General features: G+C 47.7%; 1 protein-coding gene across 14 annotated transcripts in view; it reads right to left on the bottom strand.

Moving 5' to 3' along the window:
• Positions 1-23084, bottom strand: part of MYO18A (myosin XVIIIA) — a 1313149-nt gene that overhangs the window by 648045 nt on the left and 642020 nt on the right. For all 14 annotated transcript variants that reach the window (XM_069615286.1, XM_069615296.1, XM_069615289.1 and 11 more), the window contains 3 exons: positions 18783-18880; positions 17877-18053; positions 12841-13051 (listed from right to left, as the gene is read on the bottom strand). In XM_069615286.1, the coding sequence (XP_069471387.1) occupies positions 12841-13051; positions 17877-18053; positions 18783-18880 (486 nt within the window). The remainder of the gene's footprint in view (positions 1-12840; positions 13052-17876; positions 18054-18782; positions 18881-23084) is intronic.

Below are 23084 nucleotides of genomic sequence, written 5' to 3'. Positions count from 1 at the left end.
ATTACTCACCGTAATCGTATTTCTGATGCTTGTATCTGCTTAGATTCACATGCTGTGCATAGGCCGACATCTAGTGGAAGCTGCGGAGTATTACAGTTTGTTTTTCGAAACTCGAAAATGGGTGTCGACACAGGGCGTGCCAGTAATACTATCCCTAGTGTGACGTCCACTGTACCCAAGATCCCTCACGCGTCTAGGACCCTCAGATTGTATTTTTTCTGACATGAGGTAGCATGAGGAGTAGCGCGAGTACAGATAATCCAAGCAGATAGATAGAAAGGTAAGACTACAAGCAACCATGCGCCTTCTCTCAGAGGGGAGGAAGGGTGGGTCGCATGTGAATCTAAGCAGATACAAGCATTAGAAATATGATTACGGTGAGTAATGTATCCCTTCTGAGCCTTGTGGAATCTGCTTAGATCACATGCTGTGCATAGATTAGCAAGCAATACCTGAAGAAGGAGGTGGGATGTGAGAAGGGTCATGAGCAAATAAGTGTCTTAGAACCGCTTGTCCCACTTGTGTATCTGCCTTGGAATGGGTGTCAATGCAGTAATGCTGAGTAAAAGTGTGAATAGAGCTCCAAGTAGCTGCTTTGCAAATGGTGTCAAGGAGTACATTTGCAATGAAAGCCAGAGTGGCCCCAATGCCTCTTGTAGTGTGGGCTCTTGGCGTGAAAGGCAGAGTCTTTTCAGAGAGTGAGTAACATAGCTGGATACAGTTAATAATCCACTTCGAGATGGCACCTTTAGAGACGCGATCTCCCTCTCTGCCTGTAGCTACGGAGAAAAACAGCTGATCTGTTTTCATTAGCGGTCTGGTTTTATTTACATAGTAGAGGACCGCCCTACGCACATCTAGGGTGTGTAGTTTCACCTCAGCCGAGCTTTGAGGGTCCTGGAAGAAAGCCGGAAGCTCGATGGACTGGTTTACGTGGAATTTAGATATAAACGTAGGTGAGAACCTAGGGTGTGTGCGTAAAACCAGTTTGTCTTTATGGACAGTGAAGAAGGGATCCTGCACTGACAGAGCCTGAATTTCACTGACCCTTCTTATAGAAGTAATAGCTACTAAGAAGGCTGTTTTATAAGTCAGGTGTTTGAGACTGCTTTTATGCATGGACTCGAAAGGGGGGCCCATGAGCTTAGATAGCACCACATTAAGGTTCCACCCTGGTGGTGGGTTTGAAATAGGAGGGTGAAGTCTCTTTACTCCTTCAATGAAGGCTTTAACTACTGGTACTTTCCACCACCAGACCTTGTTATGGGAAGTGGTGTATGCCGACAGGGCTGCCAGGTGTACTTTCAGTGAGTTAAAAACCAGTCCTGCATCCAGCAGGTGGAGCATGTATGTAACAATAGTGGAAGGAGTGCAATCAACTGGGTTGATTTGTTTACTCTGGCACCAGATAACGAATCTCTTCCACTTGTCAAAGTAGCAGTGCCTTGTGTTTGGTTTCCTAGATTCCTTTAGGATGTCCATACACCTCTGTGATAAATTGAGATGTCCAAACTCTATGACCTCAGGAGCCATGCTGCCAGGTTCATTGAGTTGGGTTGCTGATGCACTGTTTGACCTTGGTGCTGGGACAGTAGGTTGTACCAGGCCGGAAGTTTGATGGGCTTGCACACCACCATCCTGCGTAGGTGTGGGAACCACGGTTGTCTTGCCCACATGGGAGCAACTAGGACGAGCATCATCGACTCTCTGTTCATCTTGTAGACCACCTTCCTGATGAGGAGTTGGTGGAAAAGCGTACGCAAACATCCCTGACCAGTTCATCCACAGGGCGTTCCCCTGGGAGTCTGGTTGGGGGAACCTGGATGCAAATCCTGGGCATTGTCTGTTTTCGCTTGTGGCGAATAGGTCTATAGTGGGGAAACCCCACTGAGAGAAGATATCTTCTACAACCTCTCTGTGTAGAACCCATTTGTGTTCCTCTGGGAGGGAGTCTCTGCTCAGAGCATCCGCTAGGGAATTGAGCTCCCCTGGAACATGTTGTGATGACAGGAAGATGTTCCGTCTGAGTGCCCATATCCAGATTTTTTGGGCAAGGTTGGACAGATTTGGCGAACGAGTCGCTCTTTGCTTGTTCAGGTAGAACATGGCTGTCGTGCTGTCCGTCCGGATTTGCACTGACAGGTTTAGTAGGTGGGGCTCGAACGCTTGAAGCGCTCTGAATACTGCAGAAGCTCTAGCAGGTTCATGTGGTTCTTGGCCACTGAGTGAGACCAGAGACCCTGCGCTGTGTGGTGGAGATGGTGAGCTCCCCACCCCGTCAGGCATGCATCGGTAGTGACTACTGCCTGTACTTCAGGATCGTAAAAGGGTTTCCCCTGTGCAAGATTCTCTCTTGTCCACCAGTGAAGGCTTTGTACCAGTGTTGGCGAAACGACCACTAGATCGTCCCACTGACCACTTGCCTGAGACCACTGTTTCGCCAACTATTCCTGCATGGGACGCATGCGCAGGCGCGCGTGGGGGACCAGGTAAATACACAACGCCATCATGCCCAGCAAACGCATTGCTTTGCGTACCGTTATTTGGTGACGGGACTGATATTGCGGAATTTGCAGTAGTATATTCCGAATTCTTTCCTCTGAAGGAAATGTCAACCCCTCTTGAGTAACTAGGATTGCTCCTAGGAACTGTTTTGGAGGTGCTTGGCACCAGGCTTGACTTTTTCTCGTTGATTGAGAAGCCTAATTCGTGGAGGAGTTCGATAGTCCTTTGAATGTTTGTCCTGCAAATTACTGGGGTTTCCCCGGTTATGAGCCAGTCGTCCAGATAAGGGTACACCGGGATTGCCTCCCTGCGTAGGTGTGCAGCCGCCACCGCCAGTACCTTGGTGAATACCCTTGGTGACGAAGCTATCCCGAAGGGCAGTACCTTGAACTGGTAGTGCCGACTGTCCACCTTGAAGCGCAAGTACCTTCTGTGCGCTGGGAACATGGAAATATGAAAATAGGCATCTTTCATATCCAAGGTTGCCATGTAATCCCCCTTTTTTAGGAGGGGGATTACCTCTTGTAGCGTAGTCATACGAACCTTTTGGGGCTTGACATACTTGTTGGCAGGCCGTAAGTCCAATACAGGGCGCATTGTGAAATCTTTTTTTGGCACAAGGAAATAAGTTGAATAAATACCCTTGTTTACCTGGTGTCCCGGGACGAGTTCTATCGCGTCCTTTGCTAGCAGATTGGCGATCTCCTCGAGGAGAATCTTCTGTTGTTCTAAAGAGTGTACTCTTTGTCGTGGAGGATGGTTCCGGGGACGCTGCGGTAGTTCTATACAGTACCCTGCAGATACTGTTGACAGCACCCATCTGTCTGATGTGATCCCTTCCCAAGCCTGGGTGAAGTTGAAAATGCGTCCCCCTACTGGGGTTGCGTGAGAAGGGACCCTGAACTGAGCGTCACTGCTTTGGTGGAGGCGTGCCGCCTCCTTTACTGGGGCTGCCTCTGCCTTTACCACGTCCTCTCCTATTACCCCTGCCGTAACCCAGGGTAGACTGTTGGCTGCTGTTGTTCCACTGTGTACCCTGCCCCTGGGAATAGTTTGATCCTCTCTGGGAATTTTGGCCGCGTGGGCGACGAACATTCCTATTCCCTCTCTGGTTAGGGGGTTTATTGGTTAGTTGGCCAAGGGACTTGAGTGTCTCATATTCGTCCTTGGCATTCTTCAGCGCGTCCTCGACCGCCTTACCAAACAACAGATCGGCTTCCACCGGTTTGCCCAACAATGATGCCTGGTTTTCTGCCTTAAAACCAGACTGCCGTAACCATGCATGTCTCTTGATAACAGTACCTTCTGCTATCAATCTGCCTGCGTTGTCCGCGGCGTCAAAAGTTGCTTTTAAAATGCAACCAGACACGGCTCTACCCTCTGCTGAAATTCGTGCTAACTGGCCCTTTAAGGGTTCTGGTGCAGAGGCTATGAGTGCCGCGACTTCTTCCCATTGATGGCAGTTGTAGCTGGCCAACAGGGTGGTGGAGTTTGCAATCCTTGCCTGATAGGCGGACGTTGAGGCTACTTTCCTGCCGAAACCATATAGTTTTTTGCTCTCCTTGTCTGGAGGAGCTTCGGACAATGAAAAGGGTGTTCCAGCCCTCTTACGAGTGTTAGTGACAACTAGGGAGTCTGGCTTCAGATGTCCTCTTATATAGAGAGGGTCAGACTGGGCTGCCCTGAAAAGTTTTTCAACTCTGGGATTGACTGCTCTGGTGAGGTTCGGGTTCACCAGGGACGGGTCTATTCTTCGCTGAATAGACTTAAGGATAGGGATGGTCTGGGCAACAACAGGCCTCCTTTCTCCCACTAACTCCTCGGCGAAGTGCCTCTCCTCCTGGACACCGTGGGTGTCAATATGGAAGTGTTCTGCTGCTCGTGCGAGAACCTCGTTCAGGAGGGGTTGGCTTTCGACAGGGGAGTCGGTAACCGGGGCTTCATTCTCTACCAGGGAATCTACTCTGTAGGTTTCAGGGTCTTCCTCTTCCTCTTCTTGGTCCTCATCATCCCCATAGTAGCCCGTCCCGGTTTGCTCTTCTACCATGCCAAATTCTTGGTCCTCACCAAAGGAAGTCTCTCCTTGATACTGCTAGTATGGCCGTGAGTATGGTTGTACATCGAAGGGGTCCGAAGACCTCATAGGTGTCTCAAACCGGGGCTTCTTACTCGGGGGGGGGATAGGATCATTAGAGCCTGAGGGTGTAGCCCCTTGTGGATTATATGAAAGGAAATGGTCTGGATTTTTATCATAAAAGTCTGCCAAATAAGACATCCTTGACATGACCCTATCTATGTCGTCACTCAACCATTCTTTGGAACTGGGAATGACTCTCTCAGAAAGTCTAGGAGACTTATCCTGAGTAGGCTTGCTGTTTTTAGAAATAGCAGCAGACTTGGGCTTGTCTGTCTGTTTAAGAGGAGTGGAGTGTTTTACAGGTGTGGAAGAGTGCAGTGGTTGCTTCTGCTGTTTCCCCCCCCTCCCCGTGAGTGGAAGAGTGTTTTCCCTGTCCCTTTGTGATTCTGGAGCTTTTCGACGCCTGGCGTCGAGGATCGGGGGTAGAGTCCCTGTCCTTCGAACGTGGGGTCTCGCTGATCTTGTCTGTGGGCTCCGACTCCTGGAGAGCGGCCTGGGGGTGGAAGTCGTCTTTGTCCTCCGACGATCGAACTTCTGTTAGCTTAGGGAGCGAGGCACTCTTGGCAAGAGTGGATGATTGCCTGGAGTCATGCGGCGATCTCGATCGAGAACGCCCAGAGGACACCGATTCGGACCGTTCTCTATGTGCCTCTCTCTGAGAACTCGACGTCGTCGAGTCTCGGTTGGACTTCGTGTGTTTTGTGTGAGTGGTGTGTGAAGCGCTTGTGTCGCCGGGGGCCTTCCCCATAGCCGCCCTGTCGGACGACCTTCCGAGGTCGGGGACTTACGCTCGGCTGTCTTTAGACGCCGTAATGCCCTCGCCGTCCGAAAGCACGGCGTCGCTGCCATTGCTGAAGGCGCCCTCCGCTGCCATGGCCACCTGCCTGGCGTGGTTGGCCCAACGCTTCGTCGAACGGTCCTTAAGTGTCTTAGGTTTAAACCTACTACACGCTCTGCAGTTCGCTTCGTGGTGGTCCCTCGGCAAGCAGAGATTGCACGTGGCATGCCTGTCGACCCAAGGGTATTTGCGATTGCACTTGGGGCAGAATTGAAAAGGGGTAACCTCCATACGCACCTTGAGGCAGCGGGCTGGTAAGTGTAGGAAATGATAAGGTGTACCTATATACCAAGAGTGTAGAGTATGTCCAACCCCCACTCTCCCTACTTGCAGGGCCGAGGCCAGAGGCCTTCCAAGGCCCGGGCCAAGGCCAGAGGCCTTCCAAGGCCCGGGCCGAGGCCTTCCAAGGCCCGGGCCGAGGCCAGAGGCCTTCCGAGGCCCAAATCCGTCGTGCAGCAGCCGACAGTCGAATTCTTCTCCAAGCCGGCGTCGAGTGTCAAAGTTCGACGTTGGGATGGGGAAAGGATGTAAATTAATCGATATTTTAGCAAAAGTATGGCTAAGGCCAGGGCACTCCGCAAAATGCTTCTGACCAGTATGGCGGAAAAAAACAAAATGAGGATCCTAGACGCGTGAGGGATCTTGGGTACAGTGGACGTCACACTAGGGATAGTATTATATATGTATGTATCTTGTGGATCTGATTAGATCACATGCTCTGCATAGTCCTCAATCTGTGGAAGTTGCAGAGTATTACAAGATTTGTTTTCGAAACTCAAATGTATGTCGACAGGGCGTGTTTAGTAATACTGTCCCTAGTGTGACATGTACTGTACCCATGGTCCTTCACCCTTTGAGGTCCCTCAGATTGTTTGCAGAGTTCTCATCCTGGCTGATTCCTTTGATTAGCTAAAGTTATACTTATAGACTTTCTTTCCTCTGTTGTTCGCCTTGCTACAGGACCACTTGAATGCTCGACGGCTCCCGATGAACACCCTCATCGTCGATGACTGACTGATCGAAGACCAGATGCGGCTTTCACAGGCCTCTTTGAGCTTTGGCCCATTACAGTAGGGAGAGGGGGGAGGTTCTTCATACTGACTTCTTTAGAGAATGCTTATTCCATCCTCCCCTTTCTTATTTACTCACCAATCTGCCTTTTTAAAGTATAATGGACCAAACCCCATTTAAATGTTGCCCCTCCTGCCACCGAAAATTCCTGTGGAAGGACACGCACCAAGTGTGCAATCACGGTCTTCCGAGGGATGACTCCGAAAAGGATTGTAAATCCTGGAAACTTTTTCAGTCTAAAACCCTAGAGGACCAGCAGACCAAATGCTGCGCCACTCAAGCCATGCAGGCCAAGGCCTCCATCGAGGTGATGGAAGACTCCAGTGAGGGCAGTATCGGGGTCATGAGTGACGGCAAGGTCGAGCAGGGTCTGTTAGAACCCAAGGTGCGGGCCCCGGACTCCAAGAAACTGACTGGCTGTTCTGTGATGGAGAAGACACATGGCGGCCGAGGTACACACAAGCACAAACACACTAAAAACATACCCCATGGCCGACTCTCGACGGTGCTGTCGAGGCCCATGCAGTGTCCACAGATAAAGCCGCAGGTTCTTTGCTGTCCTCTGGCCCATCGCGCACACTTTCGCCTCATGACAGTTACCCAAAAGCAGAAACAGCAAGATGCTAAGAACACATGTCCTGCTTGCACATGCTTAATTGCAGTTAACATGAAAAGCCATAAAACCAAAGATGGAAGCTATAGGTGCACTGAAGTGAATGGGAAATGGGAGACACATTTTGTATACATAGAGAGGCCGATAGCCTAATGCAGCTAAAGGCAGGCAGGCAGAGCTTCCAGCACAGACACAGTGCACACCCCACCCATGGACAAGCAGAGACGGAAAGTTTCCAGTTAGCAAGATGATAAAGCACCTGCGAGAAATTCAGTTTAAAATCCTCATAATTACAAGTCCATTTCGTGGTCTCTACACACGTGATCTGGAAGAATAGGACAATGCCTATTCACTCAAGGCAGACATAGGGAAGCTGTTCCCAGCGAACCAGAGGTGGAAAGTAACGAGCGTTGCTCAATGTTAACAAATGAATGTACTCTCTCAGGCTTAGGTGATCAGAGATGGCAACATGAGGGGACATCTAGCACCTTCATACTCATTCCCATCGCCCTGAAAAAGGTACAACAAATCTGGTAGCTGTCCAAAGGTTCTGTCCAATCCAGAGTTACCTTCCATGTTGAGACATATGTTGTAGTGGACAATAGCTTAGTTACTTTCCTGAAACTTTGTAGTTGTTGTAGGTAGAGGTGGTCCCAGGAGGAGCCACCAGATATGGCTATCCAATAATCAGACAACCCCTATATACCATGTAAGTATTTTGCCTAAACTGACCAATCCGCATCCCCGATAGGTTTCGGGGACGTAACCTGTTTTTGTGGTGGAGTCTTCCGTTCTTGCAGCAGGGATTTTGCTGGGGCCCAAATGTCCTTCTGCTGGTAATCAGAGTGACTGCTAGAGAGCCCCTGCCGCTCCCTTACAGTTCTTTCTCCGTTTGGTGAAACGTTCCCTTTCCAATTTACACAAAGAAAACAGCACCAATGGTAATCCTGGATAACCACGTTCCAGGATAGACTTGACAAAGTTTAAAACAAAAGTATCACTTCTGCTTCAACAACTATCCATCTTTTTGTAGCTTCTGCAGCATCTTTGGTACAACTTTTCGTGATGCTTTTTCTAAAGGGGTTGCTTTCTTCTTGACAACTCCCTTCTGCCAATTGCACTGTGGAAACAGGCTCCTTTGCTTCACAGTGTACTAGTGCTTCAACCACCTTCAATATAATGTTCTCTGACAATATTTTAGTCAACCATAGTTTTATTATCTGTGCTGCAACTTGGTACTTTCAGGATTTATTAGGCAACTTAAAAACAAGACTCTTCGACCTCCACAGGCAGGAACTCTTCCTTATTATGCCATAAGAAAGGGGCAGCCCCTTCAGTCCGTTTTACAGCTACCACTAGAATCTGCCTTGGCTTTTAGACTGCTTCTCTCGCTCAGTCTCAGCTTTACAAATTGTTGACAATTTTTTTTAACAAGCACCCAGCTCTCTTCCCCAACTTTAAGTACACCTTCTTGTCTCCAGAAGCTACCCCAAAGCTGTATTGACACTGTAATGAAACTCTTCCATCCTTGGATAACCTTATCACCCTTGTATCAGAGGACACTGGATTTGTAAGAACTTTTGACAACTTCAAAATAATGGTGGTTAGATCTCAATAGGGCTTGTTTCAAATTAGAAAGGTTTTGCCTAATAGCTTGGGTAATGTCAGGAAAAAGGGCTGGAGCAAGAAAGGAGTGTGTAAAAGCATGTAAAAACATGAAACATGGTTATCAACTACAATTCCCAGCAGCACTTGGGGAAGGTTGTAGTTGTAAGCCGTGCGCTCGTTTGACCAGCTGTGAAGAAGAAGAACAGCAGCATAAAATGGTCAACGGCGTACGGCAGGTGTGGCTTATTTTGTGTTGGCAGCAGGAGACTGGCGGAGCAGGACTACGGTGTGGGTGAGAGCTGTAGAACGCTCTATGAGGGAGCGCAGTCTATCGGCGGCGACGGGCGGAGAGTGACTGCCGTAACTGTTGCGTCCGGGATGGCTCACAGGCCTCCCGGATATGAGATAAGTACGGGGAAAGGTGTCGGAAATCATTGGAGCGGCGGCGGGTGGATTTCTAGTTGCTGCCAGCTAGGGCGGGTCACTGCTGCGTCTGGGACGGCTTGCGGGCCTCCCGGACCTAAGTTAAGTTGGGAAAAAGATTCTGTTAGGATTACATGCTAAATCTCCTCAACATTTGACTATGATGAATATGATGCAAGCTATTTCACCCGTTCAATAATCTGTGTGGGTTGGAGGTTAACCCTTTTTCTGTATTCAGGACGTTACTGGGGGTTTTGGAAAACCTAGGCACTAAAGAGGGAATGTGGTGCTTTCATTTATGTTTAAAACGTCCAGCGTTGCATGTTATGTTCGTGCTCATTGCTTCTATGTGCCCTGTGGGCCATGTGTTTGTCTATCATTGTGGGTGTTCACCAAACTGTGTAGGTGTAAACTACTTACCATTGATGTGAATCTTTACATTCCATGAATCATACGTACATGTATTAAGGTGTATGTATATCAAGAAAGGATTCTGTGGCATGTACTCCATTCTCAAGACACGTATTGAGAGGTGTCAATGCACAGGGATGTCTACGCAAGATATGGTATGAATGTTACAAGTACAGAGTGTTACAAGCAGAAAAAATAGGTAGGGTTTTTCCGTTGTTTCCCCTTGTCCTATCCAAATTCGGTGCTCCCTCAACCTCTTTCCGGTGTTCCTATACTCCCCTACCCCATCCACAACCTCTCCCTAACTCCTCTTAACCCCCATTGGCTGCCACATGGTGTCCTGTTTAAACTATCAGGTACCTGTGCCAACCACGGGTGGAGGGGTGACTTCATTTGGCTTCTGTGGTTCGGGAGAGAGTGTCGAATTCTCTCCCCTTGATTTGTATCATTGACATAATAAGCCACCCCCATATTGGGATACTTACAACCACCCAAGCCAAATGGAAGCGACACCTCCGCCTCTAGCCGATGTGCTAAAGGCACTTCAGGATATTCAGGTAGGGTTGGCACATGCCCGACAAGAGTCTGATAATTTAAAAACACAAGTCCAGAGTTTGGTAGCCCAGAGAACCCCTTTGGAGGGTACCAGGGCAACAGGAGTTTCCACAAGCCAAAACCCAACGGTAATTGTTCAACCCCCTAGCAGTGTTCCTCTGGCAGCACCGGAGCGTTTTGTGGGAGATCCCCGAAAATATATGATGTTTCTCACCCAATGTAGACTGCATTTTTTGTGTAAACCCACAGCATTCAAGACTATACAGGCAAGAACAGCTTTTGTAATTTCCTATTTAACAGGGGATGCAGCGGCTTGGGCCATGCCATTGGTACAAAAAGATGATCTGTTGTTATATAATTGGGATGTTTTTTTAGCAGAATTTGGCAGACTATTTGACAGACGAGAGGTGTCCTTGGCTCAGGACAACGAACTGTTGGGATTAAAACAAGGAACTAGGGACTTGGTCACCTATGTAACACAGTTTAACAGGCTGGTAATTGAAACAGAGTGGCCAGTGGCCAAGTAAACTGTTATTCTATCAGTGGTTACGCGAGGAGCTTAAAGATGCCATTGCCCAAGTTGAGCCGCAACCAAGTACTTGTACGGCAATGATTAACTTGGCATTACGATTGGATCATAGGATGAAAGAGGAAAGAGGACAAGAAAAGACCAGAAGCAGTTCCATTTGCAAGACTGGATAGAGGTAGGGGAGGCAGGATGAGTGAAGTAGAACCCATGCAGATTGGCAGTATAAGGGGGCCATTGTCAGCCAGCGAAAAGGAGCAACGTAAAATGAACAAATTATGTCTTTACTGTGGGCAGGCTGGACACTTTATACATACTTAACACCCCACAGAAGAAGGTGGCAGGAGAAAAGAGTACCAAGGAAGCGGGAAAAGAGATGGGCCGACCTTAGGGGAACACAGGTGTCAGGCCCGAAAGTTATCAGGTTCCCCAGATGGGTGGCAAATACGGTGGGGAGTAAAACTTCTCATTTATACATTTTGGTAACATTATGTTTTGCGTGCATTGACAGGTAATGCTTGCTCTTCTCGTTACTTCAGCAACTTCTACAATTACAAAGTTCTTGTTCTGGATGTTACAAGATTTGGGTTTCACAAGGGAAACAGAATTAGGTACACACAACACCTCTTTGATGGAGAATTTCAACTTTAAAGACTGCACAGACTTGCGTTCCCTTTTATTCATACAGAACACTGTTTTAACGGGGATCGGGAATAACCATCATTCATGCGCAACCTTTTTTTGATGTAAGAGTTCTTGTAACAATTCGGGAAAGTCAGCTGCTACCTTTCAAGTGATTACAACCCAGTGTTCTCCAACGTAATTAGAGACACGCAACCACTCCAGTAAAGTTTTTAATACAACAATGGAAAAGAGAAGGCTTTTCTTATATGCAAGCACTGAGTTGCGTTAAACGTGCATGTGATGCATTTCCTTTGTTGTAAAGACGTCCCATGGCAATGAACAACTTTTACTCGCTTCTATGTCTATGTGAGTTCTAAATGAGCTAGTTACAATTACCAGCAAGGGATTTTCAGTGAACTGGAGTACAGCGCTTCACTCACCGGCTCCAAAAACACAGAGGTTGCGGGCAGCTTCCACTTCCTGACTTTTCTCTCTGCTACTACTACTTCCGGCACTCTTGGGACCCACACCCCTCTGCAGCATGGCTGTCTCCAATCTGGTCTCGACCACAGAGAGTCTCCTACTTCCCTCAGTTTGCTTCTACCCATGGGCCTCAGGTAGCTGCACAACCTCAGCTCTGTAGTCAACAATTAGGTGCACCTGGGGAAACTTTTACCTTCTCAGTGCAGCCACAGTCAGACAGGGTTTTTGACCACAGGACCAACTCAGAACTTGTTCTTCTCTCGTCCCAGAGTCACTTAAGTCGTCACACTTCCTTGTTAACCGCCAGCCTCGTGCTCCTCTCCTCCTGCTACTGCTACTACTCTACCACCCTCCCAACTCCTGCTCCAGCTCCTTCCTACTGCTCTTTCCTGCTGCAGCATTTTATGCCTCTCAGGTGGGGCAGTTGACTTCAGGTACAGGCACTGAATATCAATTGCCTGACACTGGTAGAGGGTGTTCGGCCTAATCTCCCGTCCTTTACTTCTGCTCGTCTCCTCTGCCCTCTTCTTTATCACCGTCCCCGAGGGATTCTGGGACCCATAGTTTCTTTTATAGGATTTGGGTTTTTCAACAGGCCATCGGAATGGAAAGGTTAGAGGGAAAGTTAAAAAGGAGTTCCTCCCAGTCTTCCTGGTCTGATGTCTCCCCCTCATGTGATCCTCCTGCAGTACTTCATCGCCATGATCAGAGAGCGCCTGCCTTTCCCTGGCCACATGAGGGGTGTCCCGGACCAGGTTCCTGGAGGGAATCCCATTGGATTCACCACAGGAACCATCAAGTGGGAAAGTGAATCTTGCATATGGACAAGAACTAACGAGCCATCCTACAGTATGTAGTCAACATGCAAGGGGCTACCCTTAGATACAAGGAGAGAGGGAAATCTGTGGGTAGATTAGATAGGCTCTTGTGGGCTTCAGCCCGACTGACACAGTATTTGCAAGGGATGGTGGGCTTAGAAACAAAGTTGAACCATCTTAAAAATAAGCATAACCAGAGACAGGCACTGAGAAATGCCAATACCTCACCGGAAAAGATCTTGCCAGTGCTGCCAGCCACGGTGGCCAGATACTGGATTAAGTGCTGGCTGCTGGTGGTCTTGCCGCTGCCACTGCTTCCTAGCAGCACGATGGACTGGTCCTGCCGGGTCATCAGCATGTTACGGTAAGCAGTCTGGGCCACGGCATAGATGTGCGGTGAGGTGTCCTCTCTGCGGCCCCCTTTAAACATGTGCATCACCTGCAGATAAGAAGAGGGAGGTGATCATGACAAGAGCTGAAGCAGATGGGCACAGAATAGGCCACCCTTATATCTCCCGAAAGCAGTGACTGCACTGCACCTCAGTTATGTTCAAAACTAGATGACCTACACTATAAAGGAACATCATGCATGTACAATTGACCAGTTCTCCTTGTTGCAGGCTGTATTAAGCAAAACATCCAATTTACTGCTGTTCAGAGAGATCCTTGCTGAGTGCCAGGGAGCTCACATTTAGGGAGCCAGTTTAGAGGGAGCAGAAAACATTGGGGGCTAGTGGAAGCCACCCGCTACAGGATGCAACACCTGGAGGCGGCATAAGACGGGACTAGATCTACCACAGTCTTTCTTTGCTTCCCAAAACCAAGGCAAGTTGCAGGAGAGTTCCTCCCCCACAACTCAAGTATCTAAAAGGATCTGCTCTATTCCTTTCAATGGAACACCCACTTCTAGATTTGGACAAGAAGGGGTAAGGTACAGCCAGACAGGGAGAAGAGAAACAGGACTTGCCAAGGATCCACCAGACAGCAGGAGAATCCCACCTCCTACAACTGCAGCATCTAAGTGGGAGCTACGGCATCCCTTTCAATGGAACCACTGGCAACCGTCCAAAAAGAAAAGGAGGTGAGGGATACCACACACCCAACAAGTGTGAAAGAAAATTCATCCTAAGCCCACTCTTCACACACAAACAGTACCTGCCCCTAACTAAGAAGCCAGAACAGTGCAGTGGCGAACCCACCCCCCCCCCCCCCCTCCACATCCCCACATCCTCCAATTCAGCAGCTGGACGTGCACATGGAAAACATGCATTTCCCCCATAAGTCCACACTGGAAACAATTTGCAATTCACATGGAAAGGGGAAGCAAATGGACCAAGCAAGTCGAAATTGCACAGGCTTAAACCATTTTCCAACCAAAGAAGGCTGCCAGCTTGGGAGAGGTGGCAACTATCCACCCCAATCCCCCTCCACCCACCCACACAAATGAACTGTATGTGCACATGGAACATTTCCAACATGATGACTGGTCCTTTAAAAGCCACCCCACCCATCCTGAGTTCTTGACTACAAAACCTCATTGCCAATCCACTTCAGGGAACCACCCGAATGACTCAGCTAATGAGGGAGCAGACACCTCGCCCAGCCGGTCTAAAAGAAGCACTGTCTCCTCAGTGGGGCTAGGGGGAGTGGGATAGAGATGTCTTGCAGAGAAGAAAAACAAAGCCCATTGACGGTCCAGGAGAGCCAAATGGGTCAGGAGCCTAAGGGGACCGTATCCCTTAAAGGGTGAAAGCCCACCCCAGGAAGGGAGCCAGATCCTGGGAGAGAGTCAGCCCCAGGTATAGAGAACTACCCTGAAAGAGAGAGACAGAGCCCGGGAGGGGAGCAATGCCTTAGGAGAGAGCGAGCCCTAGGAAAAGAGCCAGACCCAGGGAGAGTGACCGCATCAAGGAGGTGTGCAGAGAGAAAGCCAAACCCAGAAAGGGGCCAGATCCTGTGAGAGATTAGAGCCAGGAAGAAAGCTAGCCCCAAGAAGGAAGCAAGACCATGAGAGAGCCAGAGCTAGAGAGAGAACCTACATCTGGGAGAGGTATACAGGGGCTGAGCCAGGTTCCCCAAACACTGATGAGCCAGCTGGGGGCCACAGCCCAACTCCTTGCCAGAGGCAGAGAGATCATTGATGTGAGAGAAGTGCAAGCCTGCTGGTGTCAAGACAACCAGACCCAGAGGAAAGTACCCCAGCACCGGAACTAGAGGCAGCTTAAGACAGAGAACCCGAGCCTGTGGTTGGCTGTCACTTGGAGGAGGGACTAGAGTCTGTAGTGGATAGATACATGAAGGGCAGACCAAGGAGAAAAGGGCTGTGATTGGAATTAGAGCTGAAAGAAGCTCACACCCAGAATGTCTGCCTTGGCTGTTGCCCCAGTTTTTTCAGCCTAACAATGCCTAGAGCAAGGGGGTGAAGGTTTCACGTCTTTCCTCTACAGGCAACGTACATATAAATAGAACCCCAAGAAAACTTTGGAGACTGACTCGTGGGAGCCTGTCTCCCTACTCTCAAGCCATACTGCTCCGTGGATACGTTTGGCCCAGAAGAACGCATACTGCCACAGGAAAAAAATTCCGTTATTGCAGCCCGATTTGAAGAAATAAACATTTATTTTTAACGTTCATGAATAACTAGGTGCAAAGAAAAATGTTAAATAATATTCGTTTTACGATTAAAATATGTTTTTACACACTTATAAAATACACACTTTGGGAAGGAGACTTACTATTTCACTCCCCCTCCAAAAAAATGATTGTACTCCCAACTTGAATAAAATAGGAAGGACAGTGCCCCCTATACAAAATGTTATCTGGAGCACTGCCTCCAGGTTTTTGTTGTAACTGAATTCAGAAAAACAGATTGCAACTTCTCCACAGGAGCTCCACAAGGAGCAAGAGCGGAGCGGTGGGGCCTCCTGGCGCGGTTATAGGAAGAAGGCCCTCGCGGCTTTCTGTGGTTTTGCAACTGGATCCATCCTGTAGCCATACATCCAGCCCTGTTCCCAGACGCCGGTTCCCAGGAATGGAAAAAGCTCAAGGAGAAAGTTAAAAGGGAGGCTTATATCCCAGGAGACTGGTCCAATTCCAGACACTCATAATTTGCTTCGTATAACACGTAAACTGTTTTATTAATCTCGCCAAACAAGCCAACCTGTTTGGTTGCATGATGTCCTTCCCCCCATAGGACGCCATCCAACCTTTCCTGCGGTTTTATTGGCATAATCAAAAGTATTGGATTGACTCTTCCCATCGCTCAGGTGTATCCCGGACATTGTAACGGGGACTAAACCGGTTCCTGCTACACCGGAAAGGATATTTTTGCTAATACTCTACTATTCAAGCTATCCCAAATATAGACTCATTTCTGGCAGCAAAGTGGGGCACATGGAGATCAAAGTAATCTTCCCAGGATCAAAAGTTGGTCAAACGAGGAATCTAGAATTAGAACTGCCCGGTTTGCACAGCGGACAAAAAAGACCACCCCCCCCCCTTCTCCTCCCACATGCCTTATTTTAAAGGGAAAACGCACAGGACTGTTAAGGAATCCGCAATAGGCGACAAAAGGAAGAGCTCGAGTCTGTGCATACATGCCCAAACACCCACGCGCTCGGCACTGGGTTATCCAACCAACATATGCAATTACCAATGTTGCCAAAAGGTATTATTTACACCGAGACTGTGCATCCCAAGGGAGGACTGTGATGTCATGTTAGAGCAACGAAACTGTGCCCTAATCTTCAACAGGTGACAGGGTCAGACAAAGGCAGGTAACCACCTCACCACTATAAATGGAGGGTGGCAGTCAAAGTACCTCACTATGGAAACACAGAAGTTCTTAAACTTCACAATCCAGTATTGGTCTACAACATTGGTGGAAACTAAGTGGGTGGATGAGCTTTCTCAGATGTACTTACCGCTTCATTGGTTTCCGAGGTTTATAAACATGAACGCTCCTACAAAAATAGTGTGAGTCCATTATCCTTCATTTGACAATTATCCAATCAGGTTTACATGTCAGAACATAAGCGTGATCCTCCTTTGATGTACGTGCCGCCACCACCATCCCACTTTGAGACCAGCACCCAGAGTGCCACCAAGACCCTCGTCTGTGACTGTAAGCCCGTGCATGTGACAATGTACCTGAGTTTCCTTGCTGTGCAGATGCCTGTGGGCGAGGGCCTTCTTGGAACATGAAGGAGAAGGTGCCTAGTTAGAGAAACAGGGTAATTGTCTTCATTCACTCCTCACCAACAAGACATGGCCCCACCTTTGCTACCGTCTGGGGAACTGTGCCTTATGTGGGGTAAAGGCAAACTAGCACCAGCCCTACCCCAGGAGTGCCACCGCAATTGGTGATCTGTTGTCACTTGCGATCACCAGTCAAATGTCACACTGAGGTCACCAGAAACCGCTGTGGAGCCACCGCACAGCACATGCCTGGGGCACAAATGCCTGCACAAAAATTATCACCACCAGAAGCACGTGCCCATGCAACCATTTTAAATCAAGTGGCTCGCAAACCTGCATCGCCACTCCAAACACAAGTATCACGCATCTGCGAGTCCATTTTAAATCAAGTGGCTCGCAAACCTGCATCGCAACTCCTAACACAAGCATCACGCATCTGCGAGTCCATTTTAACATCAACTACACATAGACCTGCAGGAGCACTGCAAATCCCAGCAGCAAATATGCCTGCCCAACCATTTAGAACAGCGTTGCATGCGTTCCCGCCCAGCCATTTTATACGCTGATACCCAATAGCGCGCACATCTGCTGGACCATTTAAATTCTGAAAGCATAAATCTGCCAGCTCACTTCAAAGCCTGGGAGTACATGTCCTGACCATTTTGGAATAACAGATTAATCTTTCATATGGCGAGCCCCCACATCAGCTCCACCTGGTCTCCACATGAAAACCTGAGGTTCCATGTCTTCATCAGTGGCCTGCACTTTGGTGACCTTTTTTTACTATGTAGTTGCAACTTTCCTCTTTCTTTCTTTAAATTGTTTTGAAAATGCGCCTACCACCCTTTTCATTCCCCTTTACTACTTCCATTAACCCCTTCTCATAACAAAATGTTGAAGGGTGATTTGTTGCTTTGATTTGACGAAGGTCAGACTGGGACAAAAAGTAGGACGCAGTATCAACAAAGACATGTTCCACAATCACCAACAAATGTTCATTCTTTTTTGCCAGAACCTAGTTAAGTAACACCTAGGGGATCACATGGATATGTCCACAGAGTCCTCACCTTCTCAGAGTACATGGACGGCGAGCTGAGTGGGTTCAGGATGACCATTGTGGGCCCGGCATACGTGTGAATCAAGTTGCCACCATAGCGCTGGCGTAAGCTGTGCAGCACACTGGCCTCATTGAGGTAGACAAGGGATGCCAGGTCTTCCACGCGATCATACATTGGTGGATTTGCCTGCAAAAAACATGCATGGTAGAGTGAGAGTGACATACACAAACCACTGCCCCCATCATTGTACGTATATACTGGCTTTAGGCTAGTTTTGTAAACTATGTCAGAAGAACCACCAACAAGTAGCAGAGCAAGTGTGGTGTAATTGAGGCCGTGTCATTGTTAAGTCAGACCTTCTATGAACAAAGAGAATTGGGAGTAAATATTAAGGCCGCAAGGAGGAGTCACATTGCGCCAGGACAACCAGCTCATTGTGAATGCTTAAAGCAAAGAGTGCAGCTCTTCATGAAGAAATGTGCAAGGTCACCTGCTGCTCTCTGTGGAGAGGAGTGCAGCAAATACACAGTGGAAAGAGGACTAAGTGAAGTAAAAGCAGGCAATGGAGTAAAATGGAAGAGGGGGAGAAAATGGGTAGAAAAGAGGAGAAAAAGAGGGAAGGAAAAACACAATGTAAAAGGGGCATGATACCGAGTACCAAAGGGAGAGAGGAGGCAGCGAAAATAGAGTGCAGGGCGAGAATACAAGAAAGGAAGAAAAACAATAGGGAAGGAGAAAGTGCGGTCAAATGGAGACGGAGAGAGGAGAGAAGCTGAGCCTTTCAGCACTGTATGCAACATTAGGTGCAGTCGGCAGCTCGGCACCACTGGCCTGATGAGTGCTAGATAGGTAATCCTGTCTCAAAGGGAAGGAAAATTAATGTTGAGTGTGCAGCATTTGTAAGAAATTGCTCACCTTCTCCACGTCATCTTCATCCACATCCAGTATTGCCCCATCATGTTCCAGTCGCACCCGGATCTTCCCCTCGCCCACATCCAACTTCTGCTGGTTTGCTGCAAAGTAAAAGAAGGCATGAGACCAAGGCGTGTTCTTTAATGCCTCATGGGACAAGTGTACAAGTCATTGGATTCCATAGATCAATGTTCTGCAAGAGGTTTCTATAATTTACAATTAGAGCCATTAAGGGATAAAACAGCCCTACCAGCCCCTACACAAAGCAGTGAAGGGATGTATTGATTTCTGGAAATCGCACGCTAGACCTACTCCCATGTTTGAAGATTACATACAAAGAGTGACGAATGTGTTATCACTTTTAGTAAGCCTGTATATTACTAAACTGTTCTTGTCCACATTGGTTTGGATAACGATGTTCTCTTCCGTGACCTCTGCGACATTCTCCCTCACTATCCTTCCCTCTGGCCGTATCCACTCTGCTGGGCAAACCTTGGATACTCTCATCTCAGCTGAAAGCCCTCTCTCTATCCCTCTCACAATCCCTCTCATCTCTTCCCTCCTTGAACTCCCCCCTTCCCCCATACTACACTCCCTGCACTGCCAGTCTCCTTCTACGTCATTCGAGCGATGAAGCATTTGTCAGTCGCTGCTTTTGCTTCGTCCTTCATCCCTCCTCCACCCCCTTCATTGGCCTCTCCTGACTCTGTTCTAACTAACCTCCATCTCTCTAACTCCAACACCCTGGACGTCCTTGCCCCTGTCATGAGGATACGCATGAAGCCTGCCTCCAAACGCAACTCCTGGTATGACTCTGACTTAGCAGGTTTGAAACGAAAGTGCAAAGCTGCAGAGCGGAAGTGGCAGAAATCTAGCTCATCCCCCAAGAAACTGGCCTGCTGCCTCCTTCAAAGGCAATATCATCTCTCCATCTGCTCCAAGAAGAGGGCTTATGTCCAAGCTCACATCTCTGGAGCCACCAATAACGCTGCTGAACTCTTTAAAATCTGCAAGGAACTTGCCAATCCTACCGCAGTCTCCTCTCTCCTCGCCCCCCCCCAGCACCTCCCCACCAGGGTCAGTCTACCTTTCCTCATCTTGCCCCAGAAGCTGAATGTCTCCAGAGCCGTGGTTCTCTCTAGGCTTCACAACTGCAATAGCCTCTTCCTCAACCTGCCTCTTTCCTCCCTTTGCCCTCTTCAACTAATCCAGAATAGGACTGCGACACCTCTCCTTGGCCTCAAACCAGGAACCGCATCTCTCCATTGGCTCTCGAGGTTCTAGGAGTCCATGCCTAAACATTCTTTGGGGGCAGGAGAGGGGTGAGCTGAGGGGGGGGGGGGCTCAGAACACAGCTGGAACAAGACCTTTGAAGTGAAGTTTGCCATATCAGTTCTATTCTCTGCAGAACCTCCTCCCAGTAGGACCTCATCTCGGAGCAAGACCGAATATGTGTTCTCGTGTCATTGCCTCATTTGCACTTACATGACCAGCACTGTCCATACATAAGCAGTTTGTGTCTGTGCACTCCAGGGAGGGGGGTGCAGTACCAATCATGTGTTATCATTCAAAGTTTATAATGTAAATGAAGATCCAACTTCTTCTGAACGGAATGGAACAGATCTTGGTCTGTTGCATTTTGACCAGTGTCTTAGCCAACAATTCACCCCACCTGCCTTTGCTTAGCAGGTACAACGCCCCCCCCCCACCCCTCGGGGACATTCCTAGAGTCTACACAGCATTCCTATATTATGTAGTGCCGCAGTGGAGATCAGGGCAGCCTAAGAAAGTCGATAATTGGCCAGAGGGCCTTGGATCTCGGTATCCAGAATGTCATTGCAACTACACATAAGTTTGCTGTATCTGCAACGCTCTTTGACCCCTACTTTGTATTGAAAGCATACAAAGTCAAAGTTCGCGAAGGAGATATTAGAAATCTCATTCCTAAAGAACCAGTTTCTAGCCTTTTGCCATCTTTTGCAGTTGGGTTTTTTTGATATATCATTCTTTAGAGCCGGATGCCTCTACCAGGATGAGTCTTAAGTAGTTACGCTGCAGAACCCTGTTGCTATTATTTCAATGTAGGCTGAACAGTAGGAGTTTTCCACCGAGCCGAGGTATGTCGCAATCCATAGACGGGGACCACTTATTAGGGTGGGGAGCGGAGTATTCTTCTCAATACCTTCCCAGTTAGGCATCCCCTCTTGATCCCAGGTCCAGCAGTTGAGGATTTTCAGAACAGATGCTCAATGATGGCGACACATTTTGGAGAAACCAAAACCCCCTTTCTTGTAGTATCACTTTGCCCTCGCCACTTAAAAGTCCCTGCAGGCTTTATGTACCTTTTTTATTTATATTGGAGGCTGGAGATCCAATGAGAACATGTTAAATAAACAAGTGCAAAAGCTTTGAGAGCATCATCCTTTTTTAGCCCCCAACTTCCCACCAGCATGCGAGATAAACTCTACGCCATCTATCACATTGAAATCGGTTTAAAGGTTTTGACAGGTTTAATATTATAAGTGTTATGTCCATATGATAAGTTAATAGACTGAAGATATGATGTTCAGCGATGTAATATTGAACATAAATGAATATATGATGGGTTATTTATAACGCGCTTAATACCCACACGTTTCCCGGGGATCGTACCTGCAGTGCTCGTGTCGTCTTGCTGCTAAGGGAGCACCTTGCCCCTGAGCTATCCCCCCCCACCCGAGACAAAATAGCATAAAACGTATATGACAAACATACTTTTTCGAACATACTTTGGACCAGATTCTGTGCTGCATGTAAAATGAGAAGTGTCATTTCGTGATGGATTGACACCTCTTATTTGCTCTATGTTCTATGCCAATGTTTAAGTAGGCACAATATTTTGTATTTTTTTGTATTTTATTTATTTATAAAGCGCTCCCGGCCCAGGGGCAACTGGGCGCATAACGTACAGCTATTATAGCTCTTAAACAATCCAGTTGCAGAAATAGCACACTTACACATTAAGACAGTTACAACAAAGCATGCAGGACACAACAATGAATGCAATCAAGTACAGAAGGTGTAACCGCGGCCGCGGCCATGCTAGTGAAAGGCCATGTATCGAACAAATTGAAAAGTGTCGCCCCATCATGGAAGGACACTTCTTATTGTACATGGGGCCCAGAATCCAGTCTTTAACGTTTTAACCAAACACCAAAATATGCCCAAGATGACACATCTCCTGATTGTTATGTGTTGTAATAAAGCTTTTAAACTGTGCAAAATGTTGTGGTTTCACAGCACCCAGGCTTGTCCGTGCGTGGGCCTGTCTAGACCTTAGACAGTGGAGAAAAAGGAAAAGGAAAAGGGGAAGTGTGTGTTTTGCGGTGCAGACCGTACAGGCTTTCTTCCACAAAACAGGATTTATTTTTGGAATACTGTCAATATGATGCAACATTAATTAAATATAGTTGCTGTTATCGTTAACGAGCATAAAACGTGCAATAGAAAACAAACCAAAAAACATGTAAAGCAAAAACATGTTTCACGCGAGGTATAGGAGCAATGTTTCTGGTATCCTATGCGTTAGGCAATATATTTTGTAAGAGATTTTTTATTATATGCTTTCTGGCTAATTTGTTGTTCTACGTTCAAATATAATGATAAATAATATTTTGTATAGTGCTTTCGCAAAAGGCATTACATAGAACATTTACATAAAAGTATTATCACCCAACTAAGGTTGTTAAATGTATTGACCTCGGAAGGTTGAAAGGTGGAGTTGGCCTTGCTGGAATTCAAACCTGCGACCTGCAGATCACACACAGATCTAATCAGCGAGCACTCAACCTGCTGAACTGTCTTACACCAGCATATAACACATTGCATATTGTGGTAGGTTTTATGTGTTATTTCAAGTGTTGCTTACTGTGGGATGCTAGAAGTTATATTCAATCTGACATGGTTGGTGTAAGGTTTCCTTATAGGTTACTGGAAGGCTCAGGAAGGGGCACGCCCGGCTGGCTGCTCTCTGTTGACTTGTGGATGACTGCATTGTGTTTGGAATATGCAACCAAAGGAATGCATTCTCCAAACGCAGCATGTGAGATGCTCTGAAGTCATATACCCTGGGCCCCTCATTATTTGCGCGGACAGCCTTTCATTTGGGGCAATTTATAAGTGATGACGCATTTAACAAGTCATTGTTTTTACAAAGTATGCACTTAACATTTCAGCGTTAAGAACTGAACATGGGGCATTTTTATTCAGAAGGGCAGAACAAGTATGTTAGCTGACCAAACCGATGTTTTCTGCAAAGAGAATAAA

Source organism: Ambystoma mexicanum, chromosome 9 (genome assembly GCF_040938575.1).
Source record: "Ambystoma mexicanum isolate Mex_15411 chromosome 9, UKY_AmexF1_1, whole genome shotgun sequence".
NCBI lineage: Eukaryota > Metazoa > Chordata > Amphibia > Caudata > Ambystomatidae > Ambystoma > Ambystoma mexicanum.
Note: the sequence above shows the minus strand (reverse complement) of the source record. Positions and strands in the feature narration are given on the sequence as shown.